The sequence below is a fragment of the Corythoichthys intestinalis genome, chromosome 16 (genome assembly GCF_030265065.1).
Source record: "Corythoichthys intestinalis isolate RoL2023-P3 chromosome 16, ASM3026506v1, whole genome shotgun sequence".
Taxonomy (NCBI): Eukaryota; Metazoa; Chordata; class Actinopteri; order Syngnathiformes; family Syngnathidae; genus Corythoichthys; species Corythoichthys intestinalis.
In genome coordinates this window covers 38295204-38314199 of record NC_080410.1, presented here as the reverse complement: position 1 = coordinate 38314199, position 18996 = coordinate 38295204, and the positions used below count along the sequence as shown (strand labels likewise).

Here is an 18996-nt window from a genome sequence, read left to right as displayed (position 1 = left end):
GGTGAGATTCCAAGTTGTTACTGTCATGGATCACATTTGAGGGGGAAGCATCGGATTAAAAGGAGACCACCTCTGCACGTGTCAAGATTAGAAGCAGAAGGATTAAACATGTCGAATGTAAATAAATGATAAAGCCTAAAAATAACCATTAACATGGTTACGGAGCATGAAACTCACGAGGGGATATGAATATTGGGAGAGAAAAAAAATGGTTTAGTGGGTCATGATGATACCCCCAGGCCGCGCGCTGGGATTACATGTTACTTAACAGCACATTAAATATAATGTCACACTTGATGTAGCCAATTAACTGCTGGTGTTCCCCCTCCTCCATTCGTTTCTCAGCTCACATGACCCCACACACACTCTTTATTTTATCTATTTGAACTTCCTGTTTTGTTGCAGTGCTGTGGACCGCTCAAGGCCAGTTCCTGGTGGAGAATTCAGAGGCTTCCACCATCAACAGAAATACGGGCATGTTCTGGGCTTTGTTACAATGCAGGTACTGGCACAAAGCTATTAAGTTGGTTGCCATTCACGGATGGCTGACAGCTCCTTCCAGTAAAAAAATCTAGCATGAAAATCTCTCACACTTCGGTGAAATTTGCCGTTTTGAAGTAAAAAAGGGTGACCTATGTGAATTGTGTAGATCCGAGGAGAATATTTTTATGGGGGGGGGGGGGGGTGTTTCGGGCGATTGGAAAGCGGCACTAAGCCAGAAAAGTGCACCAGAGTGGCCAAAACATTGACTTAATGCAGCGAAACAAAGGAGGGTACAGTGTTGTGTCCTGTCTCTTCAATGCCAAGCTTGGCTGCACATCGGCAGTGAATGAACACCTAATGCGCTGTCACTCAGTTGTAATTTTGGAAGACGACATGAGACAATTACAAGCTGGCAGATCGCAAGTCCATCTAAATAACTAACAACATGTTTTATTAAAGTTGCTAAGCCTGTCGCGATATGCAATGAGTCCATTTATCGCATGGTAAATAAAAATGAGAGGTAATTTTCACGGCTGCGTTTTATCGCCGCGTGCGTGCGTGCATACATTTGTGCATGCGTGCATGCTCATGCCATATGAGACTCCAGTCCTTTTCCACAGATGTTTATTGGTCATCAACACGCCGTAGAATTAAAGTTCAGACATACAAAATAAGGAAACATCTATATTAAACACTGTAAACGTTAGCATTGCTACATTGAGGCCAATGGGGAAAAAAGACAACCTACTTTAGCCTGCTATAAAATATTGGCAGTCCTCTCCAAAATGCGAAATTGCAGTTAAAAGGTGACACTTCAAACAGGAAAAATCGCTGCTTGACAGCATTTGTAAACAAAAGGGGAAAAAAATGATTACTGTCACCACTTGGAATGACAAAAAGAGTATCTTTTTTTGCAGAGTGTAAAGCTTCCTGTTAGCGGTTAAGCGAAAGTACTTCCGGTGAACATTTCAAAATAAAGGCGCGTCATGTTCGTCATATAAATAACGATTTCTGGAGTTAATCCCACATACTTCAGAATTCAGATTTTACACTATGAGTAGCTTTAAAATGACACCCTTTATGAAAAATCTGATTGCCAATAAAAAATTATTATACTGCTATTATATATAGTGGTGTACTATAATATTAATGCTAGATATTTTTTTTAACAATTGTTTTGAATCAAGTTGGAAAGGAGAAGTCAGTGTTCTGAATCTGTTTACATTCCATTCTTTTGCACTAGTTAATGCTATGAGCATTTGACCTATTTTTTTGTGATTTATTGTTATTTACCTGTTTATTTGTACTTTCACAAAGAATTTAAGTGTTCCAAAATGTTTTTTTTTTGAATTGATAGAAAGACTTGTAGTTCTTAAAAGATACATTTTATTACAAGGTATAGAAATTTTATACTAAAACCCCTCTTAATGTTTTCGTTTTAATTAGGGCTGTCAAACGATTAAAATTTTTAATCGAGTTAATTACAGCTTAAAAATTGATTAATCGTAATTAATCGCAATTAATCGCAATTCAAACCATCTATAAAATATGCCATATTTTTCTGTAAATTACTGTTGGAATGGAAAGATAAGACACAAGATGGATATACTGTGTACATACAACATACGGTACATAAGGACTGTATTTGTTTATTATAACAATAAATCAACAAGTTGGCATTAACATTATTAGCATTCTGTTAAAGCGATCCATGGGTAGAAAGACTTGTAGTTCTTAAAAGAAAAATGTTAGTACAAGTTATAGAAATTTTATATTAAAACCCCTCTTAATGTTTTCGTTTTAATAAAATTTGTAAAATTTTCAATCAAAAAATAAACTAGTAGCCCGCCATTGTTGATGTCAATAATCACTTACACAATGCTCATGGGTGCTGAAGCCTATAAAATCAGTCGCACCCAAGCGCCAGCAGAGGGCGGCAAAACTCCATAAAACACAACAAGTGAGCGTTTCACTGTACTGTCATTTAAATCTGTCTGAGCGGGGCATCTGCGTTAATTGCGTCAAATATTTTAACGTGATTAATTTAAAAAATTAATTAACGCCCGTTAACGCGATAATTTTGACAGCCCTAGTTTTAATACAATTTGTAAAATTTTCAATCAAAAAATAAACTAGCTCGCCATTGTTGATGTCAATAATTACACAATTACACGCTCATGGTGCTTAAACCCATAAAATCAGTCGCACCAAAGTGCCAGCAGAGGGAGACAAAAAACACATGGACAAGTGGACATGACACTGTGCTGTCATTTTAATCTGTTTGAGCGGGGCATGTGTGTTAATTGCGTCAAATATTTTAACGTGATTAATTTGAAAAAATCCTTTCCGCCCGTTAACGTGATCATTTTGATAGCCCTATCAAAAACATTTTCATATGATTTCTAATTCTCTTCATTTTCAGCATGTTGTTTGGCAACCTGTACATTTACTTGGAGTGGAACGGAGAAAGAGAAATATCAGGTAGTGCTGTAGTAAAGGCGCACGAGAATAACTGATGATCTTTTGTAAATTTTGCTGTTCTTGCGTCTTGTGGTCAGATAGCAGTAGGAAGAATATCTTCCTCTCTCTGCTGGTGGCCTCTATTGTGGGGACGCTGTGCTTTCTGGCGTTAAGGAGGACACGCCTACCTGAGGAGGAAATGCTCTCCGAAGAGGAAGGACAATCGCTGCTTTCTACCCGTGTAGTGTAAATGGACAGTTTTTCGAATCATAATCCCATTTAAATATTCGCGAGTAAATTATGGACAGCATGGACATACACATCAGTGTAGTACAGTATATGAGTACATTTTTTTTAAGTACTGTATATCGTTTTCAGGTACCAGCACAGAGCCAGCACAGCCCTATATGAGGTCAAGGCTGACTTCAGTAAGTCTTATAAAAGGTTATTTTCCTGTATTATTCTGGGTTTTCCCCCTAGTGCTTTATAAGCCTGATGGGCTGTCAGGCTTGCCTCCCCAACACCAGGCTAAAACAGTGCTACAAAAGAAAGTATAAAGAAAAATATTTTAACTGCTTCTAGTGATATGTTTGAAAGCACAATGGCGATATTTTATGGTCGATATGTGAACAAATGTGTCCCAGCTCTCTGCTATTGCACTTAATTGCATTTTTGTTTGTTTGTTAATAATTTCTAGACTAAGATGCTACGTTTAAATATTGTTGAGAAGTGGCATGAGAGAAAGAATGCACTTTTCCACACTAAATGCAGCATATGATTTCTGATCATTTATGACAGCCCTTTGACCTTGACGGGTGTCATTTACCTTTGAAGACAGACCTTTTACCCCGTTAGCTTTGACCTTTGACCCCCACCTACGTCTATTTGTTATTAGTTCTACCAGGTGTGACATTTGACCCCCACCTAACTAACACACATAATGGTCATAATTTCAAAATTCCTGTCATCCTTGAAAATATTATTTACCCCCCCCCCCCCCCCCCCCTCCCCCCAGCCAAACCCCCAAAAAAGATTGTGCTGCTGGTGGGCTTTTCTACCACCAGGCTCTGCAAGTTTTCTGGGTGAAAACTTGATAATTCCTTTGATTTGTCAGAATACAAGACGACAGCATTATGTCAAATGGCACCCATCAATCAAAAGTGAGTGTTGTTGATGTTAATAATAGTGTGTTCCTCCATAGAAACCATGCTGCAGCTCTTGAAGACCCGTAACATCCTCCTCCTGAGTCCCTGTATGGCGTATAGCGGTAAGTCTTTGCATTTCTGTTCCAAACTGTGCCTCTTTTGGTATTATTCAGCATTTTACTCCTGGTTCAGGTCTGGAGCTGTCCTTCTACAGCGGCATCTACGGGACGTGCCTGGGCGCCACGACGCAGTTCGGCGAGGCGGCAAAAGGCCTTATCGGCATCTCGGGCATCGTGGTGGGCTTGGGCGAAATCATCGGTTGGTTGAAACAGAGGTCCTCAAATTAAATGCTCTACAATCTTATAGTTGTGAGACACAGAAAATGTAAAAATTCCCCATAATGCAATGCAGTGCCATCGCGGCGCGGCAAGAATGACGTCATACAAAGCACATACAGTGGTACCTCTACATTCGAAGAGTTCCAAAAAAATCGATTATTACATGCATCGCGATTCGACACGTGACGATTCGATTAAGATTCATAAAGGTTCAAAAACCAGGATTTTCCCTCATCACTTTATGCCAGCCACTCGTAGCAGAACGAAATTCAAGACATGTCTGCCGCCCGGGCACCGTTAACAGGCGCACGCACATTTTGATGGATGCTGCCGCTTACTGAGAGAGGGACCCGTGGTTGCGCTTTTGTGCGCAAGCTATTTTTTAGAGCAAGAGGGGAAGAGAGATAGTTCGTTGCTCATTGTCTTTTAGATGTCCAGCAGTAGTTTTAAGGCATTTCATTTGAAAAACGTCCTAAGTGTGTTGCTAAGACCCGTGTGCATCTATAAGAGGTGAGTACACGAACCCTCTTGTACTGTTTAGCCTTAATTGTTGTAGTTTTTGAGATGTTAATAGTCAGCGCCGAGCGCTAAGCTAATTAGCTAATTCGCTAACGTGTATTTCATATGCAGAACGTGTAAAACCATGATTAAGTACAGCGGCAACACTACAACATGCGAAATAGTACAGAAATCTGTGAAAACAAAGTATATTGATTAAAAGATGTCTCATTTCTAAAGATACCTTGTTTCCAGAAAATGTGGAATTTATTCCACCTGTGTAAATTTTATTGTATTGTTGAGAGAAATAAGTACTCCCGTTAAAATGCCTAATGTTTTTGCACTTTCTTGTAAAAAATAAATGAATAAAGCAGCTTAAGGGCAGCTTTTTGTTGTATGGGCATGTTTCCATCAATCCTGTTGAATCATTAGGATATTTTAAATAATGTACATAAATTTGTTTGGCTACTGTATTAATTAGTAATGTATGATGCATCGATAATCGTGATAATCGCGATAACCGCGATCATCGTCAATACCTTAATCATCGTTCAATTATCGAATCGTGGCACCAAGAGTCGGAATCGAATCGAATCATGGGGTGCCTAAGGTGGCACACTCCTACTCTAGATACGAAGTTAATTCGTTCAAGGATCTTGATGATACTTTGTAAGTCGAAATGGTCGTATGTCGAGGAGGATTTCCACATAGGAATACATTGTAATTCAATGAATTCGTTCCACAGCCCAAAAACCTACACTAATCCTTGATAAAATACTGCAGGTACAATTATGTAAATGGCAATTACACATGGCATAACAATTCAATTATAAATTCAAATCGGAATAATAATAACGGTAATTAAAAAGCATTTTTATTGTCACCTTAGAGTGGCAAACGGAGGCGGAGGAGACAGCGGGTGTGTAGTTGAAGGAGGATACGGTGAGCCGAGTTCTAATTTAACAAATGCATTAAATTACACATGTCAAATAAAAATGAATTTTTATTGTCACCTTATGTTAGAGACTGATGGACGGAGATCAGAGGAGACTGCGGGGAATGATGTAGAGGAGGAACTTCAAACTTTTTAACTTCGGAACTTTATAACTAATGTTTTCTTTTCGTTTTAGAACCAACCGTGAGAAGCCTTGAATTCTTCCTCGACGGCCGGATAGCTTGAACTTTCCCCTTCTGCGTTACCCTCAAGGGCGGTCATGATGAATAGCACAGGCTTTCTGACATATTATTGCTTCAGTTGACTGACTCACCAGCTATCCCTTTATCCTTAATCCAAATTAAGTAAAAGGCGTTCCATCTCCTTCAAAATAACGCCACGTTTCAACAGGATAGTGTCCTTGGATGCTTTTACCATCTTTTTAGCTTCCGTCTGCTTGATGACCGGCGACATTGTTGATATATTCCGGCTGTATTGTCAAGCCAACTCACTAATGCTTACATCCCGCTCATATTTTTCAATCGTCTTAATTTCAATTGTAAGCATCTCCTTTTTCCTTTTCCCCCCACTTGTACCAACTATCTTGGTACCCATGTTGATTTTTTTTCGAAAGAAAACCCGCCACGCTGCCGTCTTGCACGAAAATAATTCAATTGCGCCGCCGCCGTAAATCGTCGTGTATTTTGAGCATGTCGTCAAATGTAGAAACAAATGCCGAGTCAAATTTGACGTCGGATGTCGAAGAGATCGTGTGTCGAGGCGATTGTCTGTAGAGGTAGCACTGTATTTCTAAAATCACGTTTCGTAAATAATATTTAGAATCGTTTATCTTAAGGGCTGCTACTAACGATTATTTGTATAATCGGTTAATCGGACGGTTAAACGATATCGAATCGGATAAATGTAACTTTTTTCAGTTACCACCGCAATTCAACATGAAAGTTGTTTTAGGCATGTTGTATGTAACAATGAAGACAAAAAAAAAACTTTAGCATTTTATAGCGTTTAGGTAGCGGACTTTTTCTAGGTAAGTTGGCCAATTGTTTTTTTCTTGTACATAGATCCTCATTTTAAAAAAAATACCGTTTGAGGCTCAGCTCATGTATTTTAATTTTTCATGTTCCTTACCGATTACTCGATTATTTGAACTAACTAGTCCATCGATTAATCGACTACTAAAATATTCGATAGCTGCAGCCCTACAATTAACGCACATGCCCCGCTCAAACAGATTAAAACAGCACAGTGTTTTTTGGAGTTTTGTCGCCCTCTGCTGGCGCTTGGGTGCAACTGATTTTATGGGCTTCAGCACCCATGAGCATTGTGTAATCATTGACATCAACAATGGCGGGCTACTACTTTATTTTTTGATTGAAAATTTTACAAATTTTATTAAAACGAAAACATTAAGAGGGGTTTTAATATAAAATTTCTATAACTTGTACTAACATTTATCTTTTAAGAACTACAAGTCTTTCTATCCATGGATCGCTTTAACAGAATGTTAATGCCATCTTGTTGATTTATTGTTATAATAAACAAATACAGTACTTATGTTGAATGTATAGATCCATCTTGTGTCTTTCCATTCCAACAATAATTAACAGAAAAATATGACCATCTATAATATTTTATAGATGGTTTAAATTGCGATTAATTACGATTAATTAATTTTTAAGCTGTAATTAACTTGATTAAAAATTTTAATCGTTTGACAGCCCTATTTATAACACAACGTAATGTTTTGATGAGGACCAGAGGAAGTGAGGAACACGCTGATGATGTTGCGGGGTGTTCTTAATGGAGGAATTTTGGCGACATAGCGTAACCAGGGAACTCAAAGTAGTGAACTGGAGTCAGAACAGAAAGCAGCTTAGATTTTCAGTCACATACATAGATTCACTTTCTCTTTTCCGTGCTTGCCAGGCGGAGGCTTGTTTGGTTTGGTGTGCAAGAACAATCGCTTCAGACGCACTTCGGTCGTCTTCCTGGGAATGGTGGTTCATTTCGTGGCCTTCTATCTCATCTTCCTCAACATTCCTGATGATGCGCCTGTGGTCTTCAACACCACCACCTCCAAAAGCCCCTTTCTCATTCCGAGGTATATTTAGACAAATACCGTATTGGCCCGGATATAAGAGGTTTTTTGCTTTGAAATAAGACTGAAAAAGTGGGAGTCGTTTTATATTTGGGGTCTAGACATTATACACATTCACGACGCTAGATGGCGCCAGATATCATTGAAGCGATGTTCTGTGACGATAGATCTCAGCTACTCTCAAGTTTAACCAGGTTGCATTATTTTATTGCAATGTTTTTCCTTATTCAGATTTGTTTCAAGAATACAGTTACAGTTAGACCTCACTTTGATGGTTAATGCAGTTATTGCAATTTTGTTGTTTTATCACAATAGATCAGTTTATTTCCATTTCAAAAACCAGAAGCCATTCATTCACAAATGTGATTGCACTTTAGTTTACATAATTAAATGTTCAGATATTTAGATTTGAATGAGGCAAAATAACATGCTTTTTCTCTCAAATATATTGTTATAATCATTTGTTTTTTTCAGATTTACTGCAATTATTTTTTGTATAAAAATTTATTTGGTGTTCAAAAAGTATTTTTTTCAAACTTGAGTCTTGAAAAAGAGGGGGTCGTCTTATAATCAGGGCCAATACGGTACATTGATACTGATGAATAGATACAATGGATCAAAGAGAAACCTGCAACGTTGAATGTCCTGATGTTTTCTCTTTGGCTTGACATAACGTATGGAAGGATCAAAGAGGGCAAAACGCGATGATAACCATAGAAACAGGGGCTCTGGCCGCTCAGTCCAATACTAGCACGATAAGTAACTTCACAACAGCAGGCTAAGAGCGCTAACTGCGTCGAGTGTGATGCCCTTGCAGCGTGTCCATCGCCCTGCTGTGCAGTTTCCTGCTGGGCCTCGGTGACAGCTGCTTTAACACGCAGCTCTACAGCATCCTTGGGTGTGTCTACGCTGAACAAAGCATGCCCGCGTTTGCCATCTTCAAATTCATACAGGTGACCAATAATGCGCAAAGTGTTAGTTATAAAAACTCAAAAGTTCATTTGTTTTCCAGTGTGTGCTTGTTGAAAAAAAATGTTTAAAAGTTTGGCTAATATACTGTATATTTTTTTGTTCCTTTGTCATTCAGTCTGTCTTCGCAGCTGGGGCATTCTTCTACAGCGGTTCCACGCTGCTAACGTGGCAACTTCTGCCCATGGTAGTGCTGGGCTTTAGCGGCACGCTCTCCTTCTTCGTGGCGGAGCGCATTCATGACGTGGATGCAGCCTACACGGAGGCGGTGGAATAACTGGAGGAAGAAGAAAAAAAGATACTGTGGAGCGCAAGCAGCTTTAAGGCACTGAAGGTCCTATTAGTTTTTAAATGATACTTTTTATCATCATCATCTCGGCGGGAGCCCCGAGGTTCATTTGCATATTGTGCTAATGGCCTAACATTGCTCTGTAATGATGTGTTCATTAATACAACACTTATACATGCGTTATAAGTTATAACCACTTTGTGCGCTGCATGGCCTCCAACTCAGGTTGGAGATTTTATGGAAGGCTGACAGGCTTTTTGTTGTTGTTGAGTTTTGATGATCAACAATGTTTTTTTTCTGTGGTCAAAATACATTTCTAACCTGTGGACAGTGTTGTCACAGATTACCTGAAAAAGTAATTATAATCAATGATTACTGATTACGCCTTCAAAAAGTAATCTAGTTACTTTACTGCTTACTTTATTATCAAAGTAGCTAAACGTAATTTATCATTACTTTTTACCAATTTTTCTCCCTCTGTCGCCTCAACATAAAAATAACAGAAAAATGTCATTGCATGTAATTGACTTTCCGATAATTTAAAGGGGAAGATCAGAATTTTTCACATGAGGCTTAATCTTCGAGTTAGCGGAGGTTTAATTACTCGATGGAGTTGATTTCAACCACCGTTGACTCACGCTAGCTGAGCCACTCTGCAGCCCTGAAACTAACAAATAACTGACAAACTGTGTGGAATTTATTGAAATCAACTCCACCAATTGATTAAACCCCACTAAGTTGAAGATAAAGCCTAATGTCAAAAATTCTGAATTTCGGGTTAGGGTTAACAGCATGTCAGTGCCAATGTAAAGCAATGCAAATTGACTGCACACTAATCAACAACACACAAATGAATTGCACAGTGCAATAAACACAAAGGTGTGGGCAGGCGCGGATGTGCGCGCACAACCTTAAAGTACGGCGTACACACATGCAGTCAATTTGGCCACAGAACGTGGCGGCAACTAAGCATTTTACACTCAATCGGACTTACAACACTTCCCAAAGATGCTGAACGAACACGTCATCAACACGGCAGAAATGTGCAACACGAATATGATGGAAACAATGCTTCGCGAGGACGAGTGCGAGTGTTGACTACCCGCCGTTGCAATGGCAAAGCTGCAAAATGACCGCGCATGCTCCAACCTCTCACTGGAACCCTCCAGAATAAAGGAAAAATACACAGATCAACATTCCCTCGCACATCTCAACAGGTGGCTGCACTGGGCTCGAATGTGCACCCGCGCTGGCACACGCCTTTCGCAGTTCCAAACACAGGAAGTAACTATGAGCGGGTACCATGGAAACGAATGCATAGTGGGAACCTTTCTAACATTTTTTTTTTTCAAAATGCTTTGTAAATGACTACAATATTCTTCATTCTACATATATTATGAGGCAATAACAAAATAGTAACACACAGACACTAAGGAAACTAATCAGATTACTGGTTTGGAAAAACATGTTAAATTGCTCGTTACTGAAAAAGTAATCAGATTACAGTAACGCGTTTAGTGACAACACTGCCCGTTTGCCTTTTTTAAATTTTTTTTATTTTTTTAAACACACATTCTAGATTGTGTTTTGTTTAAATGCACTGCTAACAAGCCAACATTTGCAAATAAAGCTATGCATTTCTTGCTGTGCATTTTCATTGTGAGACTAAAATGAACACATCTGCCGCTTTAGAGTAATTCTGCCAAAACTTCGATCCGATCCGATCACCTGTTCAGAAATTTGGCAGGTCAATTTTCAGAGGATCGTAATCGGGTGAAAAGGATCGTGGGTTTTAATTAAAAGAAAATTTTAAAGGCTAGAAATTAACAAAATAATCCAGGAATACTAATGGCGTTGCTAAAAGAAACATATATGTTTTATACTCACACTGCTGGAAAAAGTGGAAGTACTGCAGGACTGCAGCTATCAGTTATTTTAGTAAACGATTAATCTGTCAACTAGTTAGTGTGAATAATCGAGTAATCGGATTAGGAACATTTAATGCGTTGCAGAATACATTTTAGGAGATGGAAAAACAAAGGCTTGTAAGATTACACGTTCAACAGAGTAATAAACGCGAATGCAAAATAAAATTCCTGAGTGTTTCTTCAAACAATGCAGAATTGCACTTTCATTTGAAAATAAAGTAACTGATCTTAGCCTCAAACGGTATGTTTAAGAATAAATCCAAAACTGTGTCAACGTTTACACTTGGTACTGAAGGGTATTTATTTTATGGGTTTTGCACATTACCAATTTAGCTGCATGAGCTGTATGGATGCTGCAAACAAAGTTTCGTTGTGCTTTTTTTGTAACAATGACAATAAATATTCTGACTCTGAATCTGAAATGAGCATCTAAGTACAACAAAAGAACAACTAACTAGCAAAAGTCCGCTTGCCTAAATGCTATAAAATGCTTTTTTTTTTTTTAACAATGCTCTTAACAAATAACTTATTCCCATAAAAAACTGCTAAATGTACCTATATTTTAAATTATGAACGATAAGAAATAGCTCAAACAAAAACCTTATGTTGGTCTTAACAGGCAGCAGCTGGATTCAGCCATGTTAAATGAGTTATGTCATATTCACTGTTGCCACTAGAGGCCAGTGTATCCACCCAAATCAATAAAACCAAAAGCAAGCATTTTCAAAACCATTACAACTCTACTCGAATTAAACGAAGCGCCAAAATTGGATTCAAAGCTTTTTTTTTCTGATCTAATTACTCAAGTTAACTAAAGTACTGTGAACAGTACTGTAGTGTAACATGTTTGGAATTTTTGTTAAAAAAATTAAAAAAAGACTGGTATCGGGATTCTATATCGGCAGATTCTCAAAATCAAGTGACTCAGACTCGGGTGTAGAAAATGCGATTGGGACATCCCTTATACAGAGTATCATATAGACTTTGTTTATTAAACGGCTGAAAATGGGCAAATAACATCTCAAATGACTGAAATTTGAATACTTTGATTTCTGTGACTCGGTGAAATATCTTAGTTGCGCAAGTACTGTTTAGTAACATATGTTACATTCTTCTTGAAAAACAAACATGTACTGTATGAAGTGAAAAAATGCTGAAAGAGTTTGTATTCCTGCAAATCAGTGAAGTAATATTTAGTTGTACATGGGGAAATGCTTCACATCAGTGTTACAATTTTCTCTACAAACAGACACACCACACACAACCACAGAACTCATACTCGGTTGTATGACTACCTTACCTTAAAGTGCCTGTGACACCATAAAAGAAATCTCAAATAACATTATTATGTGAATTAAATCATATTTTGAGACGATTTGACTATATACAACAATTTGGCAAAGCGCAGATGATGAGAAATGAGTCTTTCAATCTGCAGTTTAGCTATTCCTGTCATTATAGCGCCCTGGCGCCGCCATCTGGGTGATGATGTCGGCAGAGTAATGATTTTAGCTGATTTAGAATTCAGCCTAATAGAAGACGAAGATTCAGAACGTGGAAAATGCGACAGAGAGCAGCAAAATGTCATTGTTTTTATATCTCCAATATTTTTACAGCATATTCTTTGTATCTACCCGATTGCTGAATAAATTTTATGGTCATGACAAATTACAGTCTTGTGCTAAATGGAATACGAAATATTAAAAATGCATTTAATCAGTACGACAGGGCTAAACTACAGCATAATGGTCAATTTTGCTGACTTCTTAAAGCTCCCGAACGATATTTTATCTCACCGGAGTTAGTCCAGCTCTTGTCATTTCCCAGCGGGGATTAAGGAGGAAGGCGTAAACAAAAGAGGAGTGTGATAGCTAGGCTGCAAGCTAACCCGAACCGAGCAGCACGTCCAGGTATCTTCATCGCCTTTGGAACATGAAAAATCATACAAAACTACCCCGACTTATGTCACACACAGCGGCAGGAGTAATTGTCTTCACCAATCGGCCAGCCCCCAGCGGCAAGCAAGTTTCTGCTCATTGTTCCCCAGCTGCAGCCTGGCAGACAGGCAGTGCTCATCACTGGGGACGCAAAGGGGAATGAACACCGAAAATGGCGTGTTCTCAGTGGACAAACCGGCCGACGTCTGTGCGCATGGCTTCCCGAGCCTAAGCCGAGTATCGTGCTCTTTAGGCGGACACGTGAAGAGGGCCGAGGAGGGTGCAAGTCTCGACACAATCGAGAACCGGAGATGAGAGTGGGGGGCTCTCAGGGCTCGAGGATAGAGCTCTATAGGCGGGCGACCATGGTGTGCGACAAGCTGCCGGTCGTCGGCCGAGTGGCCTTCTCGGTGGACAGGGAGCATTGTCACCCACAAAATGCAAGTCACCTCCTTATTAAAACTTTTGCCATGATCCCAGTATTTGACATAACATAAAACACGTAGCTTACTCCATCATCTCTCCAATGGTCTCTAGACTGTCGGACTTGTTTTGCCCACTCTTCGCGTTGAACAGGATCTTTTGGAAATCCAAAAAGCCTCACATCACTCTCCCTGGTGTAGCAACAAAAGCCTGCGGCACATTGGGCTGGCATAGTAAGCGAATTAATCCGCAAAAATGGCTGGATTGTGAAGATGATTAGTCTGCTGACGTCCCATTGGCCGGAAGTCACTCATTTTCATGGCACGGGATTCAAAAAATTGAATAACTATATTAGGGCCGTCAAAATTATCGTGGTAGCGGGCGTTAATTAATTTTTTAAATTAATCACATTAAAATATTTGACGCATTTTACGCACATGCCCCGCTCAAACATTAAAATGACAGCAAAGTGTCATTTCCACTTGTTACTTGTGTTTTTTGGTGTTTTGCCTCCCTCTACTGGCGCTTGGGTTCGACTGATTTTATGGGTTTCAGCACCATAATTATTATTGACATCAACAATGGCGAGCTACTAGTTTATTTTTTGATTGAAAATTTTACAAACTTTATTAATACGAAAACATTAAGAGGGATTTTAATATAAAAATTCTATAACTTGTACTAACATTCATCTTTTAAGGACTACAAGTCTTTCTATCCAGGGATCGCTTTAACAGAATGTTAATAATGTTAATGCCATCTTATTGATTTATTTTTATAATTATAATAAACAAATACTGTACTTATGTACAATATGTTGAATGTATATATCCGTCTTGTGTCTTATCTTTCCATTCCAACAATAATTTACAGAAAAATATGGCATATTTTCTAGATGGTTTGAATTGCGATTAATTACGATTAATTAATTTTTAAGCTGTGATTAACTCGATTAAAATTTTTAATCGTTTGACAGCCCTAAAATATATCAATCGCTTCCACACACATCCAAGCGGTCAATTTCATTCAGGAGCATAAAATACCGCGTGTAATATGAAATAAACATGCTTTTTTTGTGTCACAGGCACTTTAAAACAGCTTCCCACCTTTTTTTTGCATTTAATTGCATTTTTTGAAAATAAACAGAATTTGGTCCACACTTCCCTGACATTTGTTCACTCCATGTAATACAGATGTGAAGCAGCGTCATTTTTGCTAAACAAATCACAAAATGTGTGGTGAATGTGATACCTGTCTCAAAGGTGTTATAGAATTGAACATTACTTTTACATGGACATATTGTGAAAATAAGGACTAGAGGTGAGTAAACACTTTTCAGTCACTGTTGTTGGAATGATTTTAACTTAATATTCCACATGAAAAAAAGTATACTTTAACTTAATCACCACAAAACAGGAAGCGGTGAGTAATCCACAAGAACGTAGGACATTAATCAAAAAGTGGTGGACAAGAAAGCAGACGGTAGGCTGGAGGGAAGGGAACGGGGTGGGGTGCACATTACTTCACTGGTAATTGAATATTGATCACTTCATAATGAGAGTAAGCAGTTTTGCGGGATCTGAAGTCAATTGTGCTACTTTGCGACAACAAGGCAGCCCCGTTTGCAGTATTTAAAAGTCACTCTTCAAAGTAAAACGCAGACAGGATAAATATAGCTGTGTATTAAACGTTGGCCTCAACTGTGTGGCTTCTTATCACATGAGTACACATAGATAAGCACTTCCTATTTGTCTTGAACGTTTCATCTACTGGTAGGATTTTAAAGTAAACTAAATTTTCATAAAATAGTTAAAGACTTAAAAGAATTTACGAAATAGTTGTGCTATATATTTGAGTTTGTTTCCTCCTAATGTGGCTTGTCCCTGTGATTACTAAAGATGCTCCATAATATCGGTTACCGATAATTATCGGCCGATAAGGGCAATTATTACCTCACACCGATAATCCAGATTTTAAAAAATTTAACCGATAATGCATTCCGATAATTATATTCTTGATTTAGTCTCCAAATGTGCGTAATCGACGCAGTTTTGTCCAATTCTGCGCGGGTGCCTCAACCCCTCCTAAAGGCATTTTTGTGCAATTATTTATTTATTTTGTAACTATTATTAATATTATTTAATATCAATTGTTTAGATTTTGGAATTTACCACCTGTTCACATTTGATGTGCTAAAAGTAGCAATAAACTTTCTATTTGCACATTTAAAATTGTATATGGCGGAAAACACTCAGGTGACTTGAAGTTCCCTTCTGAGACCCCCAATTTGACCAAATTTCAAAATTGTCCTATATGAGTGTATGATACATCATTGTAAAGCTTAAAATCTCCATTTTCTAAGGGAAGGAATTTTTTGAAAAGGACGGCATTAAAAAAAATTGAAACAGCGAAACCCTAACTGGAGGTGAGAGCATGAGGCATAATTAAAGACACCATGATTTTAACGAGATTATCGCATACTTATCTTGTTTTGATCCAAAAACTCCTTGTAGCATGAATCGCCGAGTGTCAAGACACAGCTGTGAATGGCCACAGCTGGATTTTTGGGGGATTTTATGGGTGAAACATGGTAATATGACAAGGATCGCTATACAGAAATCGCAGCCGTCAAGGAGTGGTCGAGATTTTTTTTTTTTCATATATTTACCTCGTAAACGTTTTCCCCCCCTCCAATTCTTTGTTTGGATCGATTATCTAAAATATCAGGGAAAATGCGACAGTAACAAAAAAAAATACAATTAAGCGATAGTTATGAGGTGGATATCCGTTACTCACTTACAGACACAATTTTTTTCCATTATGACTTAATTTGTTTAAAAGTTTAAAATATATGAATAATTTTTAGTCGTTTTTTTTTTTTTAACTAAATATTAGACATCAGTTAATAATTCAAAGCTAAAAATAAAAGACATTTTGAATAATAAATACAATTACTTAACTTTTTATGGCTGGGTTGAAACAAAAGTGGTTGCACGGTGTCTGTAAACGGGGGTCTTCAGGGTAAAACGGACAAAAATAGTTCGGGGGCTTAATGGGCCCTGAAACTGCTATGGCAGCATATAGACAGATTGTTCTATTGGCTTAAAGTACAGCAGTTCATTTTAAAGAGGGGTACAAAAGCATAAACTGCTTCTTCAGCCTCGTCTGTGTTTTCCTCCATATATATCTTTTAAAAGAATTATCGGCTTGACTTTATCTGTTATCGGCTGGAAGGACGAGGAAATTATTGGTTATCGGTATCGGTTGAAAAATGCATTATCGTGCATCACTAGTGATTACCCGTTGATTTCACCTGTTGTGCCTGTTCCTTGTGTGTTGACCAATCCGCTGCCTCTTGTGTCACCCACCTGTGCCTCATTGTCTTGTTATCCCATGTCTCTAAGTTCCCTATGTGCTGTCTGTTCTTGTAGCATCATTGTCAATTTGTATGTCCAAGCCCTTGTGTTCAAATTCTTCTAAAAAGTAAGTTCTGATTAGTGCTGCAACGATTAATCGATTAACACAAGTATTCGATACGAAAAAAAAAAATATTCAAATTAAATTTTGGTGCTTCGAGTATTTGTTTAATTAAAGTGGCATTCAATGGTTTGTTTTGAAAGTGTTTGCATTTTGTTTTATTGATTTGGGTGGATACACTGCCCTCTGGTCTGCCTCATTTCACTTGGCTGAATCCAGGTGCTCCCTGTAAAGACCAACATAAGCTAAGTTTTTGTTTGAGCTAATGTTTTAATACATTAGAAATTTAGTTTAAAGCTACACTTAGCCGTTTTTTTTTTTTTTTTTTTGTGGAAATAAGTGTTTGAACTATGTGTTAAGAGCATTGTAAAAAAAATGTTGGCATTTTATACCATTTAAACTAGCGGACTTTTGCTATGTAAGTTAGCCAATTGTTCCTTTGTTGTACATACTGTATATCCTTTTTTTTTTTTTAATACCTTTTGAGGCTCAGGTCAGGTATTTTAATTTTTTGTGTTCCTTATCCAATTACTCGATTATTCGAACTAATTAGTTAATCGATTAATCGACTGCTAAAATAGTCGATAGCTGCAGCCCTAGTTTTGATACCTTTTCGTTTGATTCCCTGGTCTTTTCTTTTGAACTTTGTATTTTTGTTAACTGTTATTAAAGCATTTTGAGTTCCCACACACCCTGCCTTGCCTTTTGTTTTTCCCTGCGACTGGGTCAACCTCATCCTTGAAACCTGACGTCATAGGGATCTTCTGATTCTTGTCAAATGTAATTAATTTGCACCATGAAATATGAATGAGCATGAACCCTTTCAGGGACTGTTTACAAAAGTTATCATTAGCTTAACTCGTTCCCTGCCAGCTCAGGTCACAAAGCATGTGTTGTAGTTGTTAGTAAGGGAGTGAAATTCATCTTAAAAACTAGGGATGTCCCGATAGCATATTTTTGCACTCGAGTCCGAGTCACCTTTTAGAATCTGCTGAGTAGACACGTATCGAATACCAATTTCAAGGTAGAGCGTGGTATGAAAGCGTCAAGGTTTCAAAACCGCAAAAATTTTCCGTCATACCGTCCATTAGCTATTTTTTATGTCCCAAAAATGAATGGAGAAATCCCTCGCTTGCAGCTGTAAGGCTCAACACTCTTCCACCGGTTGTTGCTCAGTGTCAGTAAGTCAGCTGTTCTACACGATTCAATTCAATTTTATTTGTATAGCCCTATGTCACAATAAGGTTTTCTCAGAGGGCTTTTCAGAGTCAATATGACACATAATCAGATACAGTAGATGAATTAGATGAGTTCAAGTCCTGGGCACCCCCCATCCTTAGACCCTCCATGGTGGCATGGAAAAACTCAAAAAAACCCATGGGGAAAAAAAAGAGAAACCTTGGGGAGAACCACAGTCAGGAGAGATCCACTCCCAGGACGGACAGGCTATAGAATGGCTGGAGGAGGTGAAACTCCTGAACTTTTTCACCCCATCGAAGAAAACTAAATCGCTGGTATGGGAGTATTTCGGCTACAGAAAAGTTAGAGACGGCCACGGCTTTGAGGAGGAGGGCCAACCGACACGTGATCAGATTTGGGACATCCCTATTGAAAACATCCATTGACTCGATTCGATCACTTCCAGCCACTCCCAGTTGAAATAGCTTGGACTTCTATTGTAGTCAATGGCAGCCAAAGAGTTTAGCTTTATGAGGGTCCAAGAGATTCATAAAACAGAACAATAAATAAAATTCCCAGAGCAAAATTGACATGGGCCACACTTGAATTTGTCTTGATTCTTCTTGTTTTTCAATTTGTTAGGATTAGTCAAATATTATGTTTTTTAAAACCTTAAAAATATAATTTGAGACCAAAACATGTTGCTGATGAAGAAAAAAAAACTCATTTTATTTCACTGTAAACAAAGCTGGTGCCACACAGCGCAGGTGTTTTTCTTCTTTCATGTGCGACTCGACAACTTTGACCCACGTTGTCC

The 18996-nt window shown here is 38.2% G+C and overlaps 2 protein-coding genes across 5 annotated transcripts in view; one reads left to right on the top strand and one right to left on the bottom strand.

The window, feature by feature from the left end:
- The window catches only part of LOC130932052 (UNC93-like protein MFSD11), a 27212-nt gene extending 12202 nt beyond the window's left edge, over positions 1 to 15010 (top strand). For both annotated transcript variants that reach the window (XM_057861415.1, XM_057861416.1), the window contains exons 6-14: positions 406 to 502; positions 2906 to 2964; positions 3042 to 3189; positions 3322 to 3371; positions 4145 to 4210; positions 4281 to 4406; positions 7806 to 7980; positions 8795 to 8930; positions 9065 to 15010. In XM_057861415.1, the coding sequence (XP_057717398.1) occupies positions 406 to 502; positions 2906 to 2964; positions 3042 to 3189; positions 3322 to 3371; positions 4145 to 4210; positions 4281 to 4406; positions 7806 to 7980; positions 8795 to 8930; positions 9065 to 9223 (1016 nt within the window). In that variant the 3' untranslated portion in view covers positions 9224 to 15010. The remainder of the gene's footprint in view (positions 1 to 405; positions 503 to 2905; positions 2965 to 3041; positions 3190 to 3321; positions 3372 to 4144; positions 4211 to 4280; positions 4407 to 7805; positions 7981 to 8794; positions 8931 to 9064) is intronic.
- Positions 3999 to 18996, bottom strand: part of kdm8 (lysine (K)-specific demethylase 8) — a 39560-nt gene continuing 24562 nt past the window's right edge. For 2 of the 3 annotated variants that reach the window (XM_057861417.1, XM_057861419.1), the window contains one exon: positions 3999 to 9223. The gene's annotated coding sequence lies outside the window, so the exon portion shown is untranslated. Of the gene's footprint in view, positions 9224 to 14868 lie in introns of those variants that run through there. The other variant, XM_057861418.1, reaches the window with a different exon arrangement.